The sequence below is a fragment of the Centroberyx gerrardi genome, chromosome 18 (genome assembly GCF_048128805.1).
Source record: "Centroberyx gerrardi isolate f3 chromosome 18, fCenGer3.hap1.cur.20231027, whole genome shotgun sequence".
In the NCBI taxonomy this organism is placed as follows: Eukaryota; Metazoa; Chordata; class Actinopteri; order Beryciformes; family Berycidae; genus Centroberyx; species Centroberyx gerrardi.
Window position 1 is genome coordinate 17,816,630 of NC_136014.1, and position 21,787 is coordinate 17,838,416.

A 21,787-nucleotide genomic window follows, 5' to 3' on the forward strand; every position below is an offset into this window, starting at 1 on the left:
AGCTAATGTAAAGACAGTCAGATTCCAGGGACGATTTAGCAGGGATGAAATGGAGACTCTAAATTGCCCATGGGTGGAAAATATGAGCTTGAGTGTGTTTGATGCAGTATGGTATCTGACATGGGTATGATGCAGTGTGGTATATGGTATGGCATGTAAAGCCCTTAGAGACACGCTTGTAATAAAGGGCTAGATAAATAAACTTGACTTCACTGTCAATTTACAGTAAACAGCCCTCAAGGCGGAGAGGAGAAGGGATGATATAATGAAATCTCATTGCATTGTTGTTTCACTCACTAAAGATCTTGAGAGCTTTTTCTTTAATACATTTCTTAAAATAAAGTCAATGTCTAGCCTTGACCAATCTCCAGACTTGGGTGCTCGGTTCCCAACACTTTGACTACAGCATAAAGCATAAAGCACAAAGCACTGTTCGTATGTTTTCAGTGTATATGTATACAACCTGTTGTGATTATGAGAGTAATAAGTGTACTGTCAAATTTCTGCACATCTGTATATTGTCTACAACTGTAAAGTGTTCATTTTACATGTCACTTTTTCTGTATGTTGGGTTCCTCCATCTGTATATCTGCATGTCAGTAGATACTAACTACACCAGTAAGTGAAGTGAATACCTGTACATGTGGAAGGTGTATAGTTCTCTCAGAGCACGTCTACATGCCTGGACATTTCTGTACCTACAGTATGTACGGCTTTCTGTAGACTGTTGATGTGAATACGAGCACATTTCTGCACACACTGTAAGAGATGGTATGATCCTCTCTCTCTTTTATATATTGCATATATATTGATATTTTTGTAATTTTTATAATTCTCCACATAATCATAATGCACAAATCGCAAATTGTTTTATATCTCTGTAAGTTCTGCTGCTATTTCAGACTGTTGGAAATATCGGTTTGAGCTTGTTTATATCTAATCTAAAGTGGCTAATAGAAGTACCACCTGCAGCCCTATCATTTCACTGATGGCTATTTAAATTTAAGCCCTGTACTTAGGTCTGATCACATCATGTGGGCCCATCAGACTTCCCCAAGAGCTCAACCATCTCTTCTTGTATCCTGATTGAGTTTCAATTACTGCCATTTGAGCCAGGCAGGTGTCAGATGAGAGCAGTCAAGATGAACAACGGTGGATGAGAAGGTGTGGTGCAAGAAGATCAAGTAAAATCCTGAGCTGAACCAAAAACTCTCTGGGCTGATGTGGACAAAAGTAAAAACAAAAAAAACAAAACACAAAACACACACACATTCATTCATTCATTCATTCAAATTTTTATTTCAGACTCAGGGTTCAGCTAAAAGACATAACATACAATGAATTACATACAAAGGATCAATAAAAGATCATGGTTTAAAATATATATTAATGTCTTACAAAAAGACAACTGTACCAATGTCTCCACAGCTGGGATTGGTAGCGTGTAGTACTAAACCTTATATTTGATAAAACCAAGATGATTTAATTTACAGAGTCATTAAGCCGGCAGCCCTCATGTGACATAATCACCATTGAGTCATTACTCTTAATTTTGTCCGCCTTATACAAATCACTTTTGACACAGTTAAATAAGGTACTATAATGCTGTCGCCATAACTCAGCAACATTGTCTGTTCCAGAAATTCCATCTACAGTGCATGGTAAAGATGCTTTACAGTTGTTAAGAACTCTCCCTTCTTTCCAGAAATCAATAGCATTGTTACTTAGCAGCTTCTTAGCCATGGAATCAGCCCTCATGGCTTGCTCATTTTTACAAATGAAGTGAATGGCATACTTATATCTTGCATTAGTGAGCTTCTTGTACTCAAGCACATGCCCTTGACTGGGTCTACCTGCCATAGCCCATGATTTAAAGGCTTCACGGGCTTCAGCATGATACTTAGCTACATACTCGTTCCAACCAGGTCTGATGTTGTGTCCTATTTTTATGCTTAAAGTAGGGCTTACTGCCTTCATAGAAAGCACTTACTATATCATTATACATGGAGTAGAGATCTCTCCTATGCTCCACATCCTTGCAATTAACGTCACTACACATAATTGCATCTCTAGATAGATGAATATTACTTAAAGATTTGTCTGTATGAGCATAATAGGCTAAGATGTCCTCCTTTGTAAGGGTTGACCAGTCCAGTTTTTCTGTGTTGACACTATTTCTATTTCTAGATAGTGCAGGTAGATGTTCAACATTTATTGACATAGCAAAAGGTATATGATCACTCGTTGCTGCCCCATACAAGATTCTCATACACCCCAATGAAGCATGTGCATCAGCTGTACTAATACAATGGTCCAGCCATGACGTAGTGTGCCAGGCCTCACTAATGAATGTATAGCTATCTGTAGGCAAAAGCACATAACTCCAGCCCTGCGCGGCTCATAATAGCGCCGGACAAATGCCCCTTCTGGCCAGAGCTCTGGAATGTACATTTCGCCAACCTCATTGCATTCAGCAGATAGACAGATAGACACACACACACACACACACACACACACACACACAATAATGGCTATATTAGAGTAAGAGCTTGTTTTTACATCTACCATTAATGTATATTTTTAATTTTTCATTAAATTTTTCTGACTCTTGAACGCTCATTAAGAGAATGCAAATTACTGTAGATTCTGCTATAGTAAAGTATTTTTCTGTATTTGAGAGGAAGAATTTGGATTTCTTTTTATGTAATTAGGAATTCATTTTATGTGCTTAGATCATTGTGAATAAGCAGATGTAGATTTTTTTTAGAGGTAATTTGACAACTGGCTAAAACATATTGGTTGAATGATACTGTATAAGCTTAATTTAACATTGAACCCCTCCCCCACCCTATAAGGGAAAAAAACAAACAGTGTTTGAAGCTGACCTTTTCACTGACCTCAATTAGTTAGTTAGCTCTGATAATGGAACGTGTGCCTATCCTCAACATGTCAGACTGCTGACCAAGCACCATGTGTTCTAACTAGATTAGATCCCGTAAAGTACAAAGTCCAGATTCTGGTGTTTGGATTCTTTTAACCCACCCCTCTAATGCCAATACATCTAAGCTCATGCAATCTTACTGACAGAGTAATTATGATTTTTGTCTGGAAAGGAAAGAAGAGAGCACACACACTCACACAGTTAAAAAAAAATCCATTTAATCCAATTTTAAGCACCAGCTTGATGACATTCATAATGTGACATATTATGTGGAAACATTGATAAAAGCACAGAAAGCAGTGTTCTGAAGTCAAATCATATCAGCCCCAACAGTCTCTGATTTGTGAGAGAGATATACTGCAACTGCCAGTCCAGGGTTAACATTGACCCTGTTTACACTTGGTTTTAAAATGCGTCTTGGGCGATCGGATCACAAGTGGACAGCCGAGACACATCGCCGTTTACACCTGTGTTTATCATGCGCCTCCAAGGTGTCCAGCTGACCACTTGTGTTCAGATGTCGTTACTGCCTACGTCACTTCCGCTAGAAGGTCAAAGGGCTCCGTGCACAGTTATTACGCCAGTCTGTCGCCAGACAAGTGCCAGACTTGTTTAGCACGGGCTAGCTAAGAAAACAACAATGTTTCAAGAACTAATATACATGTACGGGCTATTCCAACTGTTGAGATCGACAGGACCGTTGGCGCGCTGTCACCAAAACAACCACCACGTCCTGCATTGATGACGTACTGGGGACGCATCAGGACGCATTAGCGTTTACACTACAAAAGATATGTGGTCAAATGCGTCCCAGACCACCTCGGCAAGTGGTTTGAGTGATCGGATCACAATGCGTCTTGGTGGTCGTTTACACTTGTATTTAGCGCTGTCCCCTTGTGATCCGATTGCCCAAGACGCATTTTAAAACCAAGTCTAAACAGGCATCTAGGCATTTCATCATATAGGTTAACTGCCTATGGAGGGTCTGTCAAGCTGGGCACACACTACATGTCACTATAGGCCTAATTAAGCTGCCCCAAGTTTTTCAGATCTAAGAAAAATCCTCATGTCAGAGCCAACTCTATCACCAAAGCTTGTTAAGTTTGAATCGGTCAGAGAGGCAGTCTGGCCCAGTCTTTGAGCCGTGTCAGACATCTGAAGATTTTCAAACATGTTTGATTTTGTCAGCACAAATTCTACAGTGCTCTTGCAGTATGAGATCTGTAAAGACTAGAAGAAGTTTTAGAAGTTTTAGGAATTTTAGAGCAGTGAGCAGCAATAGCCAGTGAGCGCCTGTGAAGAAACCAGGCAGAAGCTTAAACTATTGGTTATGGAATGGTATTCCCTAGACGATATACACAGTATAAACATCAAACAAATGCACAGTCTAGCTATCTATTTTAATTGGACTTCATTATTTGGGCTTTAAAATTTCCCTCCAGCTCTCTCTCTGCAGAACAGAGAACCCATGCTGCCCGCTTCTCCTCAAACATTTTTCCCTCCAAATTTGGCATCTAGTCCTCTTTTTTCTTTTTTTTCTTTTTCACTGACATATAGCATGAATCTAGCATTTGTCATAACAATTGCAAAATTGCAATTGCAAACCATAATTCTTCTCTGACCTGCATTTTCTGAGCCTCCTCAGTGTGTTGGGGTGAAATGCTGCTGCACAAACACACTGACAAAGAAAGAGTTACAGTTCACAAGTGCCATGAAACACAGAGGGAGGCCAGGGGAAGGACACACACACACACACACACACACACACATGCACACACGCACACACACACACAATAATGTTTCAGTTTCTTCTTGGTTTGTATTGTCCCTCAACTCTTCCTTGGAAATGCAATCCATACTTTCTTCTCCCTCCTGCGGCAACCTCTTAACTTCCAGAGACCTTGCGTTGGAGTTGTTTCCCTTTCATCCGCCTACCCATGCTCAATGACAACTCACATACAAAGGGATCAAGTAAGACTGCGGGACTCGACAGCAATGAAAATCTCCACATACTAGCCGGAGCTGATCATGTCGCTCTCAGACTGTGTGCCAGCGACTACAGCTCCCATCAGACCCACATAAGGTTCGTCGTTCTTTTCTCCGAAGCTCCTGCAGTCAGAGCCTTCGTACACAACGCCTTCCTTCTTCGCCCCCTGAGCAGGTGGCTTGCCCCGATGGGAGCAGCAGTAAATCAGCCTCTGGAACCAGTGGAACTCGTGCCGGCAGGAACGTCGGAAGATGTAGTAGATGAAAGGGTTGTATACGGTGGAGCTCTTCGCGAAGAGACAAGGTAGCAGGGTAACAACTGGAGTTAGGCGGTCCTGCTCCTGGGAGTGGAACATGCTCCAAAAGCTGACAGCCACATAGGGAGACCAGGCCACAATGAAACCTGAGCCGATCATCACTGCCATCTGAAATGAGCAAAGAGGAAATGAGAGGACAGGGGGAAGGGAGAAAGAGATAAATGGAGGATAAAAGAGGAGTATGCAGAAGATGTGAGTTCAGGAGAGGAGGAAAGAAGGGTTGGCAAGGGAAGAGTGGCAGATGAGAGGGGAGGAGAGGAGAGATAATAAAAAAAATAAGGTACCTGCAGCTTTGACAATTCATTTAAACTGTTGGTGATAAAAAATTGTTCAACGATACAAATCAAAGTTGCAGCATGTTGAGCAAGCAGGAGTGAGCTTGAAAGCAACAGACCAGCATCCTATAAACAGACTAAAGTTTAACATATCAAACTATGAAATATTGTGAGAAGCAGTTTTAGGTTGTGGTGTTCATCATACTGATGGCAGTTCTAGCTAAATGCATGACAACAGTAACTGATTACATAGTGAAAATAAATAAATAAGAGAGAGAGCACCGAGAACACTAGTGGTTCAGAAATATATTCACCAGTTATAGGCTCTGACATTTACGATCTCTTCTCACTATGTTGTATGACACTGAGATTGTACAGGGAAGAATCCATAAGGGTGGGGTGGCTGTTAAAGTCCTGCTGAAATCAGAATGAAATAGTGTTACAACATGTTTAATGAATGCATGGTAGGTAAATACCATCAATCATGAACATGGTAAGAGTCTTCTTCAAATATTGGTGATCTGAGGCAGGAAGAGGGTGTAAAACAAGCAAAACCCACTGATATGTATCGGGTGGAAGAGAGAGAGAGAGAGAGAGAGAGAGAGAGAGAGAGAGAGATAGAGCGCAAGTATCCCTTTGATTTATTAATGCGGCTTGCTTTTTCATATGTGTGCAGTGGTAAACAAGCCAATAAACAACACTGATTAATCCATGACTATTGGATTTTGGATGAGAACATATTGAGATGAGTTGTATCGGACTTATTCATCGCAGCCCGTTTTGACAGAAGAAGAATGCATCAGTGTTTGTGCTTCCCTATAAGACCAAAATTAATATTACAGGTACGACACACACACACACACACACACACACTCACCAGCGTTGTCCTGAGGGCATTTGCCACCACACTAACAAATCTGTTATGTTCACAGACACCCAGATGTGTAAAACCCCAGAGTGGTGACCAATCGCTGACCTCATGTGCTCTGTCAAGCACAATCCACATGATCACAGTGACTCACTCTCACTTCTGATCTTCTTCATCTCCTCTTCAGTTCCAAGCAATGAGGCATAAGATGTTTTTCCCTGTTAGCTGCACCAGCACCCTGACACCACAATACACTAAATCATAAGCATTAGTCATCGTGTCTGAGATATACAGTCAAAAACAAAAGTCAGTGGGCTATATTTTTTCCATCTGCTGTGCAACTGAACAAGCCAAATTCTTTTAGTAATAGTTTTCAAAGCTAGGTAACTTACGGCTTTGCATTTAGACAGACACAACTCTTGCAGTTTAGTTTAAATTAATTGTATATGAGTTGAATACCCATTGTGATTATTCATGTGAATATTTTAATAATATCACTGCCAAAAATAAATCAGGGCAAAATTATAGTAGTAGCTTCAAGTAGCTACATACACACACATATGCACACATACACACACACACGCATGCACACCCACGTACACATGTACTGTAAATGCTCACACTGAAGTGCACACTATGGGATTACAGATTTGCATAGATGACAAACATTCCACAGATCACCTCACACACACTGAAATTGGGTTAGTACTCACATCAAGGGGGTGATAAGGGAAGGATTCCTGTGTTTCTTTCTCTACTTTTATTTTTCTTTTGTTGTTTCACTTTTGTTGGTGCAATATCCTGCGGCATATTCTGCAGACAACATTTTAGACACAGCTAATTTAAAAAAACACATTCTAAACATGCTTGATATAAATGGGATTGGCTTACTGTTATAAAAACAGAACAATTGTGTTGCACTGCAGCCTAAAAACAATGATCAACAACACACTTGGCATATATTGCTATGGCTTGTTTTTGAAGTGGATAATGCAATGGTGCTCTAACGAGTTAATTTTAATGTATGAGTAACTTTCCACAACACTAAAACCTTCCTTTAAAGAAAAAACATTATTATATTGCTCTTATTTCTTTTCAGCTGCTTTTGGCTCTGCTCTTACTCAGCTCTGTTCTAATTGTTTTGACATTTATTGAGTTTTATGTGCTTTGTTTGAATTATTTTTGGCTGTAATTTTTTAAAAATTATTTGCCTTGTGCTTTTGCCTGATTTTATTACCTCTGTTTTCCTTCCTTGTCTCTGGGAAGCACTTTGTAACTTTGTTTGTGAAAAGTGTTACATAAATAAGTTTATTATTATTATATTACTGCTATTAGGGGACTGGACTGTGTGCATCTGAGTAAAGGTTTCTCATGAAACCCATACATCTACATATATCAATATCAATTTCACACAGTGAAACATAACACAAGCATCTATTGTTGTATTTAGTGAATGAAATTCAAAGGATTTGTAAGCAATCAATAGTCACGATCTGCAATTCATACGTAAGGTCCTGTGAGGATTAATCTCGCTTCACCACCTTCCTAGTCTCATGGGAATCCAGAGAGCAGAGGGGGCAGAGCCTGTCAGTGACCAGAAGAAAGCGTGGGACAGAGCCACGCATCGACCAACCAATACTTACAAGAGTGATTTTCTTCTCAATGTTGCCGTAGTGAAAGTCATTGTTCTGGATGGACTGGTAGGCCCTGTGTAGCTTCCAGGCAATGCCGAAGTAGGTGAAGAGGATGGTGAGGCAGGGGATGAAGGTGCAGAGGACAGACAGAGTCATGATGAAGGTGGAGTCGTTCAGGGACTGCTGGTAGCCGATCCAGTCTACGGAGCAGGCGAGTCCGAAGGGCTCCGGCCCGTAGCTGCCCCAGCCCAGCAAAGGAAACGAGGCCCACAGGCCGGCATACAGCCAGATCCCACTGATCACAATGCTGATGGTTCTCCTCTGGAACTTGTTACCTAGGCACAAAATGATTTTATTTAAGATGTTGAGTTTATGGCACTATTGTGTGTTGTATAGACTCTTCTTTGCACTATATGTGAAGTCTTGTACATATGGCCTTTGTACCATACTGTATAAGCAACAACTAGACTAAAAACCAAACATAGCTTACAACTTATCACAGGCATGCATACTCAACAGCACTGCTTATACAGCAATTTATTTACTGTAAATATTCCACTAATGGCCGTTATTTACAACAAAAGAGAGCCCCAGGCCTAGATTAGAGACAGGCTATTATTAGAGACAGGCTGTTATTTCTTTCAGCAAGTCAACAGTATCCATTATGCCTAAAAAATGAATTGAGGAAGAATTTACCAGTATTCATTAGTATTCAGGCTAATTCTTGGTAACATAGCGGTAGGCTACCTGAACATACTGGTCATCAGTCTTGGAAACAAAAGCATCAATGCATCAAACAGAATGAAACAAAAACTCTCTGTCATGTATAATTGACTAACAAACAGGAGCAAAACTGTATAGCGATCCATGCATTTCAAAGCTTTTGTTTCAGTACCTGTATCTATGGCAACAAGATAAACATGTCAGCGTGTTTCACTACACGCAGCGTCTCTTTTTGGTAACTTTTGGTATACTTTGTGACATTTTTGTAATTTTAATTATATTACAAACTGTATGAATTTAGCCTCCTTTCTGGTAATTCGGCCATATGTTTTTTGAGCCTTGCATAAGGGAAAGTGTTCCATGCAGTACGGTAGAAGTCTAACATGCATGAGCCAGCTTTACCACCACATACCAGGAAGCAGCTCGGTGATTTTAAAGTCAACATGGTTTCACTCAGTCCAATCGTTCATAGCCATCACTCCACCCCTCCATCCAAACACCTAAAAAGTGCTAGCTCACTTGTTTACGCATTCACAAAGCACTCCCTGGCTAGATATCCACCATTTGAGACCCAGTCTTTATTGGAAGTTTTACAGTATTATGATCATGACCTAATTTATAGAAAATGACTTTTTCCCACACCATGATTAAGTTTGATCGCACCCAGGTATTAGAGAAGTGAAACATCTCACCCTGACTGACCTGAATTTGCCTCTTGAAGAACACAGCTCTCTGACTGTCACACCGTGCACCATGCAAATGGCCCAGCAGACCAGTCAACAGCAGCAGCACTGCATCGACCGGGGAGCCAGCATGTATAAATTACTCTGCCCTTCAGTTTCCAGCTTATTCTTGAAGAGCCATTCAGCAAAAGATATTAGAACGCACTTGCTCAGGTGATATTTAAGCTCTTCTTCACTGATGCCACAATTCTCATACTAGCTGAATTTTACCATTGCAGTTTCGTCATTCCTTGCAGATGCCCCACGTCCTCTGACAGTAATATGCTATCTCTGAGTGTAGAGTTGTATGCCATTGCTTGGTGTACCAGAACAAATGGATATGACTCTGAATGTCAGCCATCAATCTAATCCTTATTATTCAGCCAGCCATACTGCAAATACTGCCTGCTTGAGATCCTATCAGATCCAATTGCATGGAAAGAGTGCTGTGTTCACTGAGTTGAGAAATGGAATAAGACAGCTCCAAAAAAATGACCAGGCTTGTTCAATTGGTTTAAAACTGGCCTGACTGGGAGAAAGCCTGGTTAAACTGGTAACATGTTTCAGCAAACTGAATTAATGCTATTGCTTAATTCAATGGATCAATAAATCATGGGTATAATACATCATGTAAGGTCCTTACTTAAAAGTGGGTCATGTAATTTGTTCAGTCTCATCAATAATTGTATCAATACCCCGATAAGGTGCATAATGGATGATAACCTGAAAGAGGTGTGTAGGTTCCCAGGTTGGGATCAGGTTCAGTAAATTCAAATGTGTTCTTCACCATTTGATGTGCTTCCAGCTTAAGATAACATTAGATATTCCTGTGACCTTTGACATGATCAATTTCTTACTTGACAAGATTGATTTCTTACTTGACAAGATTGATTTCTTACTTGATCGCCTTCTTAAAGCAAACTGGCATTCATTAAGAACATGGGCTCAATTGCTCTGATCCCCTGCTAATCCCATCTGATTCTGTGGTCTAAACCAGAGTACACTACCTGTCTTGGGCGGGTTCCCTGTCACCAGATACCTGACCATGCCCATCACAGCCAGAGTCATGATGCTGGTTATACTGAAGATCATGCCCATCAGGCCATAGTAGAGGCAGGAGGTGTCGCCTCCAATCCAGGCGTGGTTAAAGGCCGAGGCGATGGAGAGAGGATACATGCTGAGGGCCATGCCGATGTCTGTTACCGCCAGGTTGACTGTCAGCAGCTCGGGGGCTTTGAGCAGGGTGGGACGACGGGCCGAGCTGACCAGGACTGTCGCGTTCCCCAAGACAGACAGGACGGCTGCAGGAAAGAATGACAAATGGGTAAGAAGAACCACAGTCTCAACAACCAGCCAATCGATTAAGGAGTCCTCTATGAGTCACCCAGAGGAAAATCCCCCTTAAAGAAAACTCACAGCCACATGGATTAAAGAGAGAAAAGACTATTTTGCTATGGGCCGGTTCTACACTACTGCCACTACTACACTACTGCCACCTTGATTCTTGATTTAGCAATGGCTATTTTGAGTGTTAATCTCCCATATTCTACTACTATAAAGCTGCTTAACCTCTAACTGTTTTTGCTCCTAGGTCCAGGCAAAGACTACATACTTCATTTCTGGACAGTAACAGAGTAAATGTATCATTTGATCACAAAATCCTTGGAATGCTTTCTTTCTTTCTTTCTCTTTTACAATATTAACCCTTACGTTGTTTCCAAGATGTCAAAAAAGAAAATGCTTTAATAATTGATTGATTCTCATAGGGAGATGCTTTCCCAGATGGAGCTTGACTTGAAGGACTTTCTCTGGAGAGCCAGTGGTCATCTGGGAAACAATCTCTTTAAATAACAGCTTCTCTCTAGGATTACATTACTGAGAAACACACTCAACTCTTACTACTCAGTATGCTGAGCAATACTAATTAATTCTTGATAGTCACTGTATGCCATCTACAGCTGAATACTAATGGAGTTGTGTGAGTGTTCATTCATATGATGTCTATTCACTGTTCTGGTCTGCATGAATGGTTTTCCCCTCACTTTCCCACTTCTCTCTCCGGGAAACAAATGATGTGTATCTGAAATAACCCCTACTTCACCTTTCTTTTGTGAGACATAAGTGTTTATCACATGGAACAAGAGATTCATTAATGCAGTGTAAATGTGCATCAGAGATCTGATCAACCTGAAAATGGAGACCACCTCCAACAATGATTTAATGCATGCAGCAATTTCCCAGGCATTTGACCATGTGATTGAAGGTTAGAGAGAATGGCCTTGTTATGGATGGGCAGCAAAGGAAGTGTGTAACTGGGAGAATGTAGGTGGGTATTACTGGAAATAAACACACACACTCAGTGGCCACTTTATTAGGGACATCTAGCCAGTACTAGGTATGGTCTTCTGCTGCTGTAGCCCATCTGCTTCAGAGTTTGACAAGTTGTGTGTTCTGAGATGCAATTCTGCACATCACTGTTGTACCAAGCTATACTTGTGACCCGCCTGGTATAGCTTGAACTAGTGTTGCCTTTCTCCTCTGACCTCTCTCCAAAATTAGATGTTTTCTAGACATTGTAGTACGCAAAAATTCCAGGAGGTCGGACGCTTCTGAGATGTTGGAACTGTTACGTCTGGCACCAACGATCATAAATGTTCCCCTCTTTTCTTTTCCTCTACCAGTGTCCATGCCAATGTATTCATTTCAAAGTGATACATGATACACCTACTTCAGTTGTTCTATATATATATATTTGTATTTCATATGTGTGAGTGTATGTTTATATATATATATATATATATATACATATAGATATATGGATACTTTTTTTTTGCCTGTCTGTTATGAGTTGTGTTTTGTCATTTATGGTCTTGCATTGAATTTATTCATACATTACTTCTTTGTCTTTGTATACATTACTTGTCCGTCTTTGTGTATCTAAAATTTTCAATTAAGTGCATATCATGAAAAAAGAAATTCAGAGTAAAACTAACTAAAAGTATAATGAAAGACTATACAACAACTGAATAGTCCTCTGTTGAGCACCTCATTTAAGCCACTTGAAGCATAGTGTGATGATAATGGATTCAATCAACTGCTGAGTATGACCAATCAGTTTTGACACAATTAATCTGGCATCCTGCTGTGGGCTAAACCTGAACATATACTGCACATTTTGGAACCAACTGGAAGATCTCAATCGTGGAACAAATGTAATGTGAGATGATGACATGACATCATCTCAGGCCAAGACCACAGACTCAAACACAAGAATAATATACAGTAGTACAATAATGATGGGCATGATAAATAATCCTTATGTGTCAAGCAAAAATAACTAACTAATAACTAATTATTATTATTACGGTATTATTATTTTTTTTGCATGTATTATTTTATTATATAAAATTAATATAGAAAAGTTTGAACTAGAAAACGCAGTGTGATAGTATTGAGACTATCACAGAAAATGTGCAGTCCCACATGCTATGCATTTATAATAGGTGCACACTCTTTCATTTAAAAGCTGACATAACCACTCAATGCAAAATAAACCACAAGAGTTCAAGTTTTGACTATGACAAATTGATGTTCAGCTCAACAGAAAATGGCGCCATGACGCCAGTCTTCTTATCTGGTCTCTTATGTTCTCTTATGGAACAGGGTTGATGGGTAATGGATTACATGTGATTAGATTACAGTCAAATTACTACAAAATATGATTTAATCAGATATATTTACTGTAAAAAAAAGAAAAAAGTAAGAATACACTTTACTGTACATCAACTGTATAGATTAGTTTATACAACTTAAAATTATGTAGTGATAATGCATAATACAAAGATAATCAAAATAGTTAAATGACTGACAGCAAACAAAAAAAATAATGTCCATTTAAGTTCATATTTTATAGATTTTGAAAGCAGGCAAAGTAATCCAAAAGAAACAGAAAATAATCAGATTATGATACTGAATTCTACAAGAAATCTAGAAATCTAGTGAATCATGGCTATAATTTTAAGCAGATAATCAGAAATCTGTAACGGATTACATTTAATTCTCCCGCACTCCTGCATAGCAACATGCAGATGATTCTAAACATAGAAAATATTGGAACATTAATTACAAAATTACTGCTAATGTTTCCTCCATTAGTAAGATTTGATTGATGTATTCTGGGCTCAACCTGCTTTACATAATATCTCCTCCCTGTTCCACAGGGTTATGGAAATTTAATTAATCCAACATGTAATATTGTGCTGGAATTTGTTCATTTTTTTTCAATAGCCCTTTTAATCAATGAAAAAGCATGTGAGGTTTTGTCCTTCAGTAGTCCTAATGGATCTTGATTCTCTTTTCTCTTCCAAAGCAACCTTTGGTTGATTTGCATTGATACCTTGTTCCTGACATTTCTATCACCTTTACACAAAACAAACAAGACATCTGTGCACCTTTACTAGATATGTGAAGAATTTGTTCATAAATAAGTGCTTTGTGCAGGTTTGTTAGACCTCGACTGTCAAGGCCTACAATGACAAATCTCTATTGAAATTCTTCCTTGGGTGAGTTGAATGCGACTCACATTCGCACATGGTGTTGGAGATCTAAGAAAATAAGATTATTGTATTGCGACATTCATTGTAAATCACTCTGGATAAGAGCATCAGCTCAATATGTAATGCAAAATCAAAGGCTCATTCAACGGGTATGGAAATGTGAGGAGAATCACTGTTGATCAACTCCTTTCAACCATATGGTATCTTTTACAACTTTTATTTCATATATTTTCTATTTGCTCTATTATTAGGATCCCTATTGACTGATGGCATACAAATGAGAGTCTTCACAGAAGTGGAATCTGAAGAAAGGAAGATATTATAGCCTACTGATAGCTGACAAAACAAAAATGAGGTTAAAATTAAAAAAAAATAATAGTAATATGATTAAAAAAAAAAATACAATTACAAAAACAAACACCACAAATTTCATCAACCCAAATATGTATGTTAAGCCAAATTACTGAGTCTTTTCTTATCAAGGTGAATTTGCTAAATTTTGCCTGTGGTGGCAACACTTGATATTTGAGGCATCATAAGATAAGATATTATTCTAAACATATTGTATATGTATAGTTATTATATTATACCATAAGTACAATCACACCAAAATTACATGCATTTGAATGCATTATGAATGGAAATGGATGTAATGCATAAATAATCTTGTATAGATGTGTCATGAAATAGTTATTAGTTACACAGTTTTCCCAGTAAGGATTCTCTGACATTTTTTTGTGTGAATACTTTATGGTGTTTTGATTGTAATAATTATAATACATGATGCCCCATAATGTCTCATGAGCTACACTTAAAGAAAGTGTTTCCTTATATTACATCATGTCTGCATGCGAAGGAGAGCAGAGATCATTACACCTGAGGATTAATTGGACCTGCACAACCTCGCTCATGTAATTAAATGTAATTACAGTCTTGAGAGTCATTCTACAGTAGATTCACTGCAACATGTTGCTTGTGGCCTTGTGAGTTTATTTGAGATTCACGATGTGGGGTGAGAATTATTGATGTCACGATGTGACTTGAGAAGTTCCCTTCTCACCGTCTCAGAACACTTTATCCTCATGACTTATTCAGGTGTTGTTTCTGTGTTGTCAAATACCCTTTTAGCACATAGTCTGTTATGTGTGGGAAATGCTTTTTATTTCTCAGTTCAGTCTATCCAAATGACAACAGACTTGATGCTGTTTTTCAGTTGTGTGTGCATGTATAGGCTATGACTATATTTTGGCTACATTTTATTTTGACTTTTCCCTTAGCAAGCTCAGTCTACGGAAGCCAAGCCTCATATTTTTTTTAACCCCACAATCTTGAGATCACGACTTAATTATCTCATTATCTTGAGATAACGTTTTTATTTTCTTGTGATCACAATTTATGAGATAACAAAACATGGTTTTCCCGAGATCACAACTTACAAACGATTTTGGTTAGGTCATGAAATGTGATGATGTCACGCTCCAAGATCACGCTCTTTATTGGGAAGATGCTTGCCTATTAGAAAAGTAAGTTGATGGATACCAGGCAGGTCACAAGTTGGCAGTCAATGAAGTATGGTTTCAGTTGGCAAATATGCAACCGCAATCAGTTACCTAATTAAGTTGTGATCTTGAGAAAATCGTTTTTATCTCATCACAAGAAAAAAAAGTTTGATTTCTTGAGGTAACAAGATAATTAATTTGTGATCTTGAGATAACGGGAATAAAATAAAAATGAGCAACCTCAGCCACTCTCGGCTTCCATATCAGTCGGTATCTTTGGCTAACTGACCGCTGCAACATAAGCTGACTATTATACTCCTATCTGATTATTGAAGCAAATATATCATACTGCCAATTACAAATGGGTTCCTCAGCACAGAAGATCAAGTCTGTCATTATTTGAATGAACTGAACAGAAGAATAAAAAAAACAACTTTGCACACAGGCTTGTTTCCCTCAGGTGGTAATAGTGGAGTCTTTAAGCTTCTTGGGCAACAATGGCTGTGAATGGCATTTCTAAATATGTGATTTAGTCGTCTCGGCAGAATTGCACAGACATGGTTATTTTCTATACTGTTTATGACTGGTAACTGCAATTCTGCATCATCTGATTGATTTTGTGTTTGAATAATGTCAGCTTTAGCTAACCATATGGTCACTAACCATCGCTGTCTTGTTGTAAACACATCTGATTTCACCAGCAAATGAATCTAGTAGAAGCTAGCGTTAGTGGCTAGTTGTGTGTTAACATTATCAGCAGTTGCTTTGCTAAATTAGCCAGCTGACTAGCTAACAAAGCCAAAAACCAACAGTTTATTCAGGTTAACTGAGCTGACTCTTCTCAAGCTGCAACGCAGGGCCGTATTTACTAAGCGTTTATTATGTTAATACAGTTGAGTGTGTAAAATTGCAGATTCTGATCTACGAATGTCCTTAATTTCTCCATTACATAAACATTAATTATCCATTAAAAATAACATAGCTTTAAAGAAGGTTAGTATCATGGGTTTCATGGGTTGATTCACAGAAACAGAGAAGCACAATCACATGGGGTAGACACTTGGTAGGAGAAACACGTTTGACCCAATTAATATGTATTTTGAGTATGAATCGGAATATATTTGCTCCTTATTTTCACTGCATTTCCCCCAGGGGCAATGCCTTACATGTTTTGCATGTGCATGATCCATGTCTGCACTTTGATATAATATTTAAAAATATTTAATGTAATCGTGAGGGATGGAATAAAAAAGGCAACACAATTACTTCACAACGCCTTTCCATTCCATCTTTCTTCGCTCATAGCCTTTTGACATTTCCACTGGTCATCAGATGCGAGGGGTGAGAGGAGCCAGTTGCAGTGGTTCGGTCACCTGGTAAGGAAAGCTCCTGGGAGGGAGGAGTGGAGAAGGCCCGGGGCAGACCCAGGGCTGCTGGAGGGACTACATGTCCCAGCTGGCCTGGGAGCCCCCTGACCTGGATAAGTGGCTAGAAGGCGGATGCATTTATGGATGGGTTTAAGAACCACTTGTTAACCCTTTACAAACCATTGCAAACTTTGTAATAAGGTCCAACATAATGCATTTTACAAATATTTGTTAATCCTTTATGAATACTTAATTATGTATTTTAAAGTGATTAACATAATCACAAATTACTAGCAAATTGTTAACTAAGGAAATCACAATTATTGATTTAATTTATACAACATATAAATGATTAATTGATTTATTTATTTTTTGCATTAATTAATGATCAATCAATGCATACTATATCGTTTACTAATAATTGGTAAACAATGTAGGAAATTGACTGATCAAGTAGTTGTTAGTTAACCATTAAATAATAATAAATATCAGATAATGATGAATTCATTACTCAGTGGTATAAACTCTTAAACACACATTAATTACTGATGTAATAATTATTGATTGTGAATAATATAAAATGCTCTTAGGTGGAGCAGTAAACTTTTTATTCAGAATTTATTCTAAATATACTGTATTTCAGTATGTTTGGCAGCATGACAATAGCATCACAGCAGCTGTATCACACTGAGATGGGAAAGACCTGGAAGCAGGGATTAAACCCAGGATTTGTTGTTCAGTATACATAGGATGTGAGGCACGTTGCAAGCCCACAAGTGTTCTCTTCACTTCAAAGCAACAAACAATGTCTTGCATTTTTTTTTTGCATTTTGTATCAAAGCACAGACCACACACACACACACACACACATGCTGACAAAGCTTATGTAGAGTTGATAGAGGTGTTTCTTACGGAAGCCGAGAACGGCCGTGCTTGCAATTATTTTTTTAATGCCGTTATCTCAAGATCACAAGTTAATTTATGCAATTTCTGCCTGTGTTAGACCTTGATTGAAGTACAGTCTGATGCGTTGATCAATGGGTACTCCTTGATCTGACATTTTCAGCTTAAATCAGTTGCTACAGTTGTCAAGACGCCATCTATGCATGCTGGCATTGCACTCCTGATCTCTGATAAACATTATAAGTAATCAGAGGAAACGACATTTTGTTTTCTCGTGATAACGGGTTGAATATCTCGTTATCTCGAGATAACAAAGCTCGTTTTCTCGAGATCACGAGATAATTAACTTGTGATCTCGAGATAACGGCATTAAAAAAAAAAAATTGCAAGCACGGCCGTTCTCGGCTTCTGTAGTTTCTGTACAGGAATACATTCACAACTTAGTATGATCCTGATTAATACTTTATAATTGATCTGCTCACTTTGATTTTAAATTTGCTCAAAAATCTCTTATTTATGGGGGTTTGTGGGAAACTATATGGCTAAGGAAGCTCCAGATCATTCTGGGTGGAACAGCAAACCTAAAAACACTCAGTGGGCTAAGGCACGTACATCATGTAGTTGCATTGTTGTGTCTGTGTTTCTGGTTCATAGCCCTTCATAGTCATTTGTTATGCCCTCTCTCAAAATGAACATTTGAAGTCTCAGGGAATGAAAAGTGGATGTATGAATGTGTGTGTGTGTGTGTGTGTGTGTGTGCCTGACTATGCATAATAATGATCATGTGTTTCCTTAATTTTGCTTCAAGCATTGTATCAGGATGAGATGCGGTGCGTCTTGTGATGAATGTTCTATATAAGCGCCCCATAGAGTTGTGAGTGTGTGTAACCTCTTGGCCTGGCAGCGTGGCTCAACACCAGGCAGGGAATAGACAGAGGCTCTCATGGTTGTGTGGGAAGTGACAGTGACCATGTGAGCATCAAGAATCAATGTCAGCCTCTGGATCTTATGGGTTTCCTGAGATGGATCAGGAGTAGCTCTCATTTACTCTGATATAGTGGAGAGTGACTCAGAGGTACAGTACAGTAAATAACCTGTTGCACATGATGTAACGTTTCTCCAGGGTTGGAAAGGTTATTTTTATTTTGCAGTCTGCTACAACTGCTGTTTTGCTGCTTAAAATTCTAATCGGTGAGATTATAATTTGAATCCACAGTAATCCCCTGCGATACTATAACTGTGTGACATAATTTAATTACACTCGACACAGATTGTAATTTGAATAGTGCTATTGTTGCCAGCTGCAGGTGTCATTAAGCATTATTTCAAGAGGAGTGAAATTATGTTTTTGTTTATTATCTCAATCTAAAAGCTTTTTCCCTTGAACTATGCTTCTGAGAAAGCAGAGGTAATGAATTGTTTACAAGTATCTGTAGTACGTTTATGGTGAACCAACTTTCCCTCAACTTGCCGCGTCTCCTTCTACTGCAGTCAGTCATTTCCTAAATTTCTTTCACAACCCCCAGAGAATTGGCGTGAAGTTGTTGCTTTCAACCAAAGGTGAGCATATGGGCAAATAAATATAGTTCAATAGACAACTAGTTTGTGAACACTGGGGCGTATCTATGATCACAGCCCTAGCGCTTCCTCAAAACACAACATGTCAGGCGGCTGCATTGCATTATGGTCTATTTAGCCTAGTGCTGGTGAGATAGTTGGTATCTCTCCCTCTTCAACGATGGATTTCTCTCTGTATGATTGTTGAATGCAAACTGGTGAGTCTAGAAAGAAGGCCTCACGCTTTGATTTTGAGGGACTGACACCAAAACCTGACGTTTACCGTTGATATTTTATATAGCTGAATTTTTTTTTTCTGCTATCAAACTCCATTGTAGTTGCGCTGGAAATATCTCGAGGTGATGTCATGTTATTTTATCCGGTGAATAAGAAAACTACACCACCAAACAACAAAATGGGCCCAGAAATGCAAGATACATTGTCAATAGCTATTTTATAACAGTGTTAAAGTGTTTTAAGGTGGATTTTTCCTTCAATAATGGAGCAACATTATCAGCGATAACAATGTACAGCCAACTGACAATGCATTGCATTGTCAGTTGAAATAAAAATAAAAAGTTACATCTCTCATAATGTAATAATTGCTGGCTAATGTAATTATGTATTACATTAGCAGCAATGATATAGTGGTAAATAGAAAAGTGGGTTTCATACAACTTACATCAGTTTGATACTATTTGCTGTGATGTATCACTAAGAATTCACATCATAAAGATCTCTGTAGCCTAAAAAGTTGATTAAACTGAGTGTAGGTGGGTTCACTCTCCACTACATCCCTGATTATCAGGAAATAAATAAAATTACAACATCACACTGAAGATGTTTTTGAGGGGACGGGACATTTTTAGTTATTACATCATCTGGCAGTTATTACATTATCAGTTGCTACACTCCCCGACCTTCCGTCTTACATAAGGGGGAAACACAGAGGGCATTCAGGGCATCAGGAAGTTAATCACTCCCATCAAATCCCAGTAATGGGCTGTGGAGAGAGGAACGTATGTGCTGTATGTCAGGCTCAAAGCAGAATTCTAACCTGGCCCAAATTTTCTCTTAATTTTCCATCATACAGAACTATTTTGACCAAAATCCCATCAATTGCTTCACTACAGTGCTACAGTGGCAAGATAGCCTAGTGGTTAGAGAGACCATGTCACCTGGAGGACCCATGTTCGTAGTTTGTAGTTATAGTTACGAAAAGTAATGCAGCCTAATTTCATGTGATATTGACATTGAAATTGCACATTGGAAGGTAAAGGCATGGATTGGTGACCCAGGTTCAAGTCCTGACTCATGCAAAGAAGTTTTCAGCAGTGAATAAAGTTTCCATTTTCAGCGCATGTTTTTCTTATTTAACCATGACCAAAACCTTATCCTAACCTTAACCAATTTGTTTTAGTTGTCTACCCTTAACCAAACCCTGAACATAACCCTAACCTTAACCAAAGTTGTATTTTCTTGCCAACTTCTCTATTTAATTTTGGCACAACCAAAGTAGTTTGATTGAACACAACGGGTCATGTGGCTGGCAATGCATAGATATAGTACAAATCAAGAGTGCATTACTTTTTGTAAGATATGTACAAACTTTGTTTTGACAACCCACTGATCAGTTCCAGGAGTGTTATTCCCTGTGCTCTGACTTCCAGGAAGAGGGCAAGAAAAAAGGGAATTTTCCCACTGGGCTCAATAAAGTACATTTCAATCATAAGTCATTTGTGATTTTTACTTTCATGCCAGCAATTATTTGGTAAGAAGAGGTGTCACATTTTTCAAATGGTAGCTATTTCATTTTGGATTGAGACTCTTAACCACCAAACTCCACACAATATGCCAATGATGTAAATAAGTAATGTACTCACCTATGACTAACAGGTACATCCCTGCCCAAAAATCGATAGTAGGAGAGAGTTGGGACGTGTATTTATCCTCCATCTCTGTCCCGTCAGTAGTGACAAAAACACACCAACCACTCCCAGTAAGAGAAAAACACTTTCAGCAGGTTCCCAAACTTAGTCCCAAATATGTCTGTCCTGAAAATTTAAAGAAACTGAGCACACTGTTCCCTGTCTTTCCTGTCAGACATGGAAAACACTGCATGGACCATTGACACAAACACAGAAAGACAGACAGATCCCCCTTTACACACACACACACACACACACAGGTAATGCAGATTAGGATTACTAACAATCACTTCATGAACCCCCCCTCCTCCCTCGCCCCTCACACACACACACACACACACACACACACACACACACACACACACACACACGCAGAGGTGAGTGCTCTCAGTTTTTCCACCTGTTTTCCCAGTTGCCAATTTGTTGCATAGAGAATGAAAGGATGTTCCTGCTGAGATGTGCCTTTGTGCCTTTGTGTTGGAGTATCAGTAGTATAACCAAAATCTCTCCC

General features: G+C 38.9%; 1 protein-coding gene across 1 annotated transcript; it reads right to left on the reverse strand.

Annotated features, from left to right (window-relative positions):
• Positions 1-4,953: 4,953 nt before the first annotated feature.
• Positions 4,954-21,304, reverse strand: opn8a (opsin 8, group member a). The gene is made up of 4 exons (XM_071923331.2): positions 21,232-21,304; positions 10,474-10,767; positions 8,031-8,356; positions 4,954-5,352 (listed from the first exon to the last, which is right to left on the reverse strand). The coding sequence occupies exons 1-4, from the start codon at positions 21,302-21,304 to the stop codon at positions 4,954-4,956; spliced, it is 1,092 nt and encodes a 363-aa protein (XP_071779432.2).
• Between the last annotated feature and the right edge of the window lie 483 nt (positions 21,305-21,787).

What these genes read in the sequence shown, in the direction of transcription:
- opn8a (XM_071923331.2), bottom strand. Translation starts at nt 21,304, where the DNA reads ATGGAGGATAAATACACGTCCCAACTCTCTCCTACTATCGATTTTTGG. An exon ending in GATGTACCTGTTAGTCATAG is followed by an intron (nt 10,768 to 21,231) that starts GTGAGTACATTA and finishes TCTTTCCTGCAG; the next exon opens with CCGTCCTGTCTGTCTTGGGG. An exon ending in AGGGAACCCGCCCAAGACAG is followed by an intron (nt 8,357 to 10,473) that starts GTAGTGTACTCT and finishes TTTTGTGCCTAG; the next exon opens with GTAACAAGTTCCAGAGGAGA.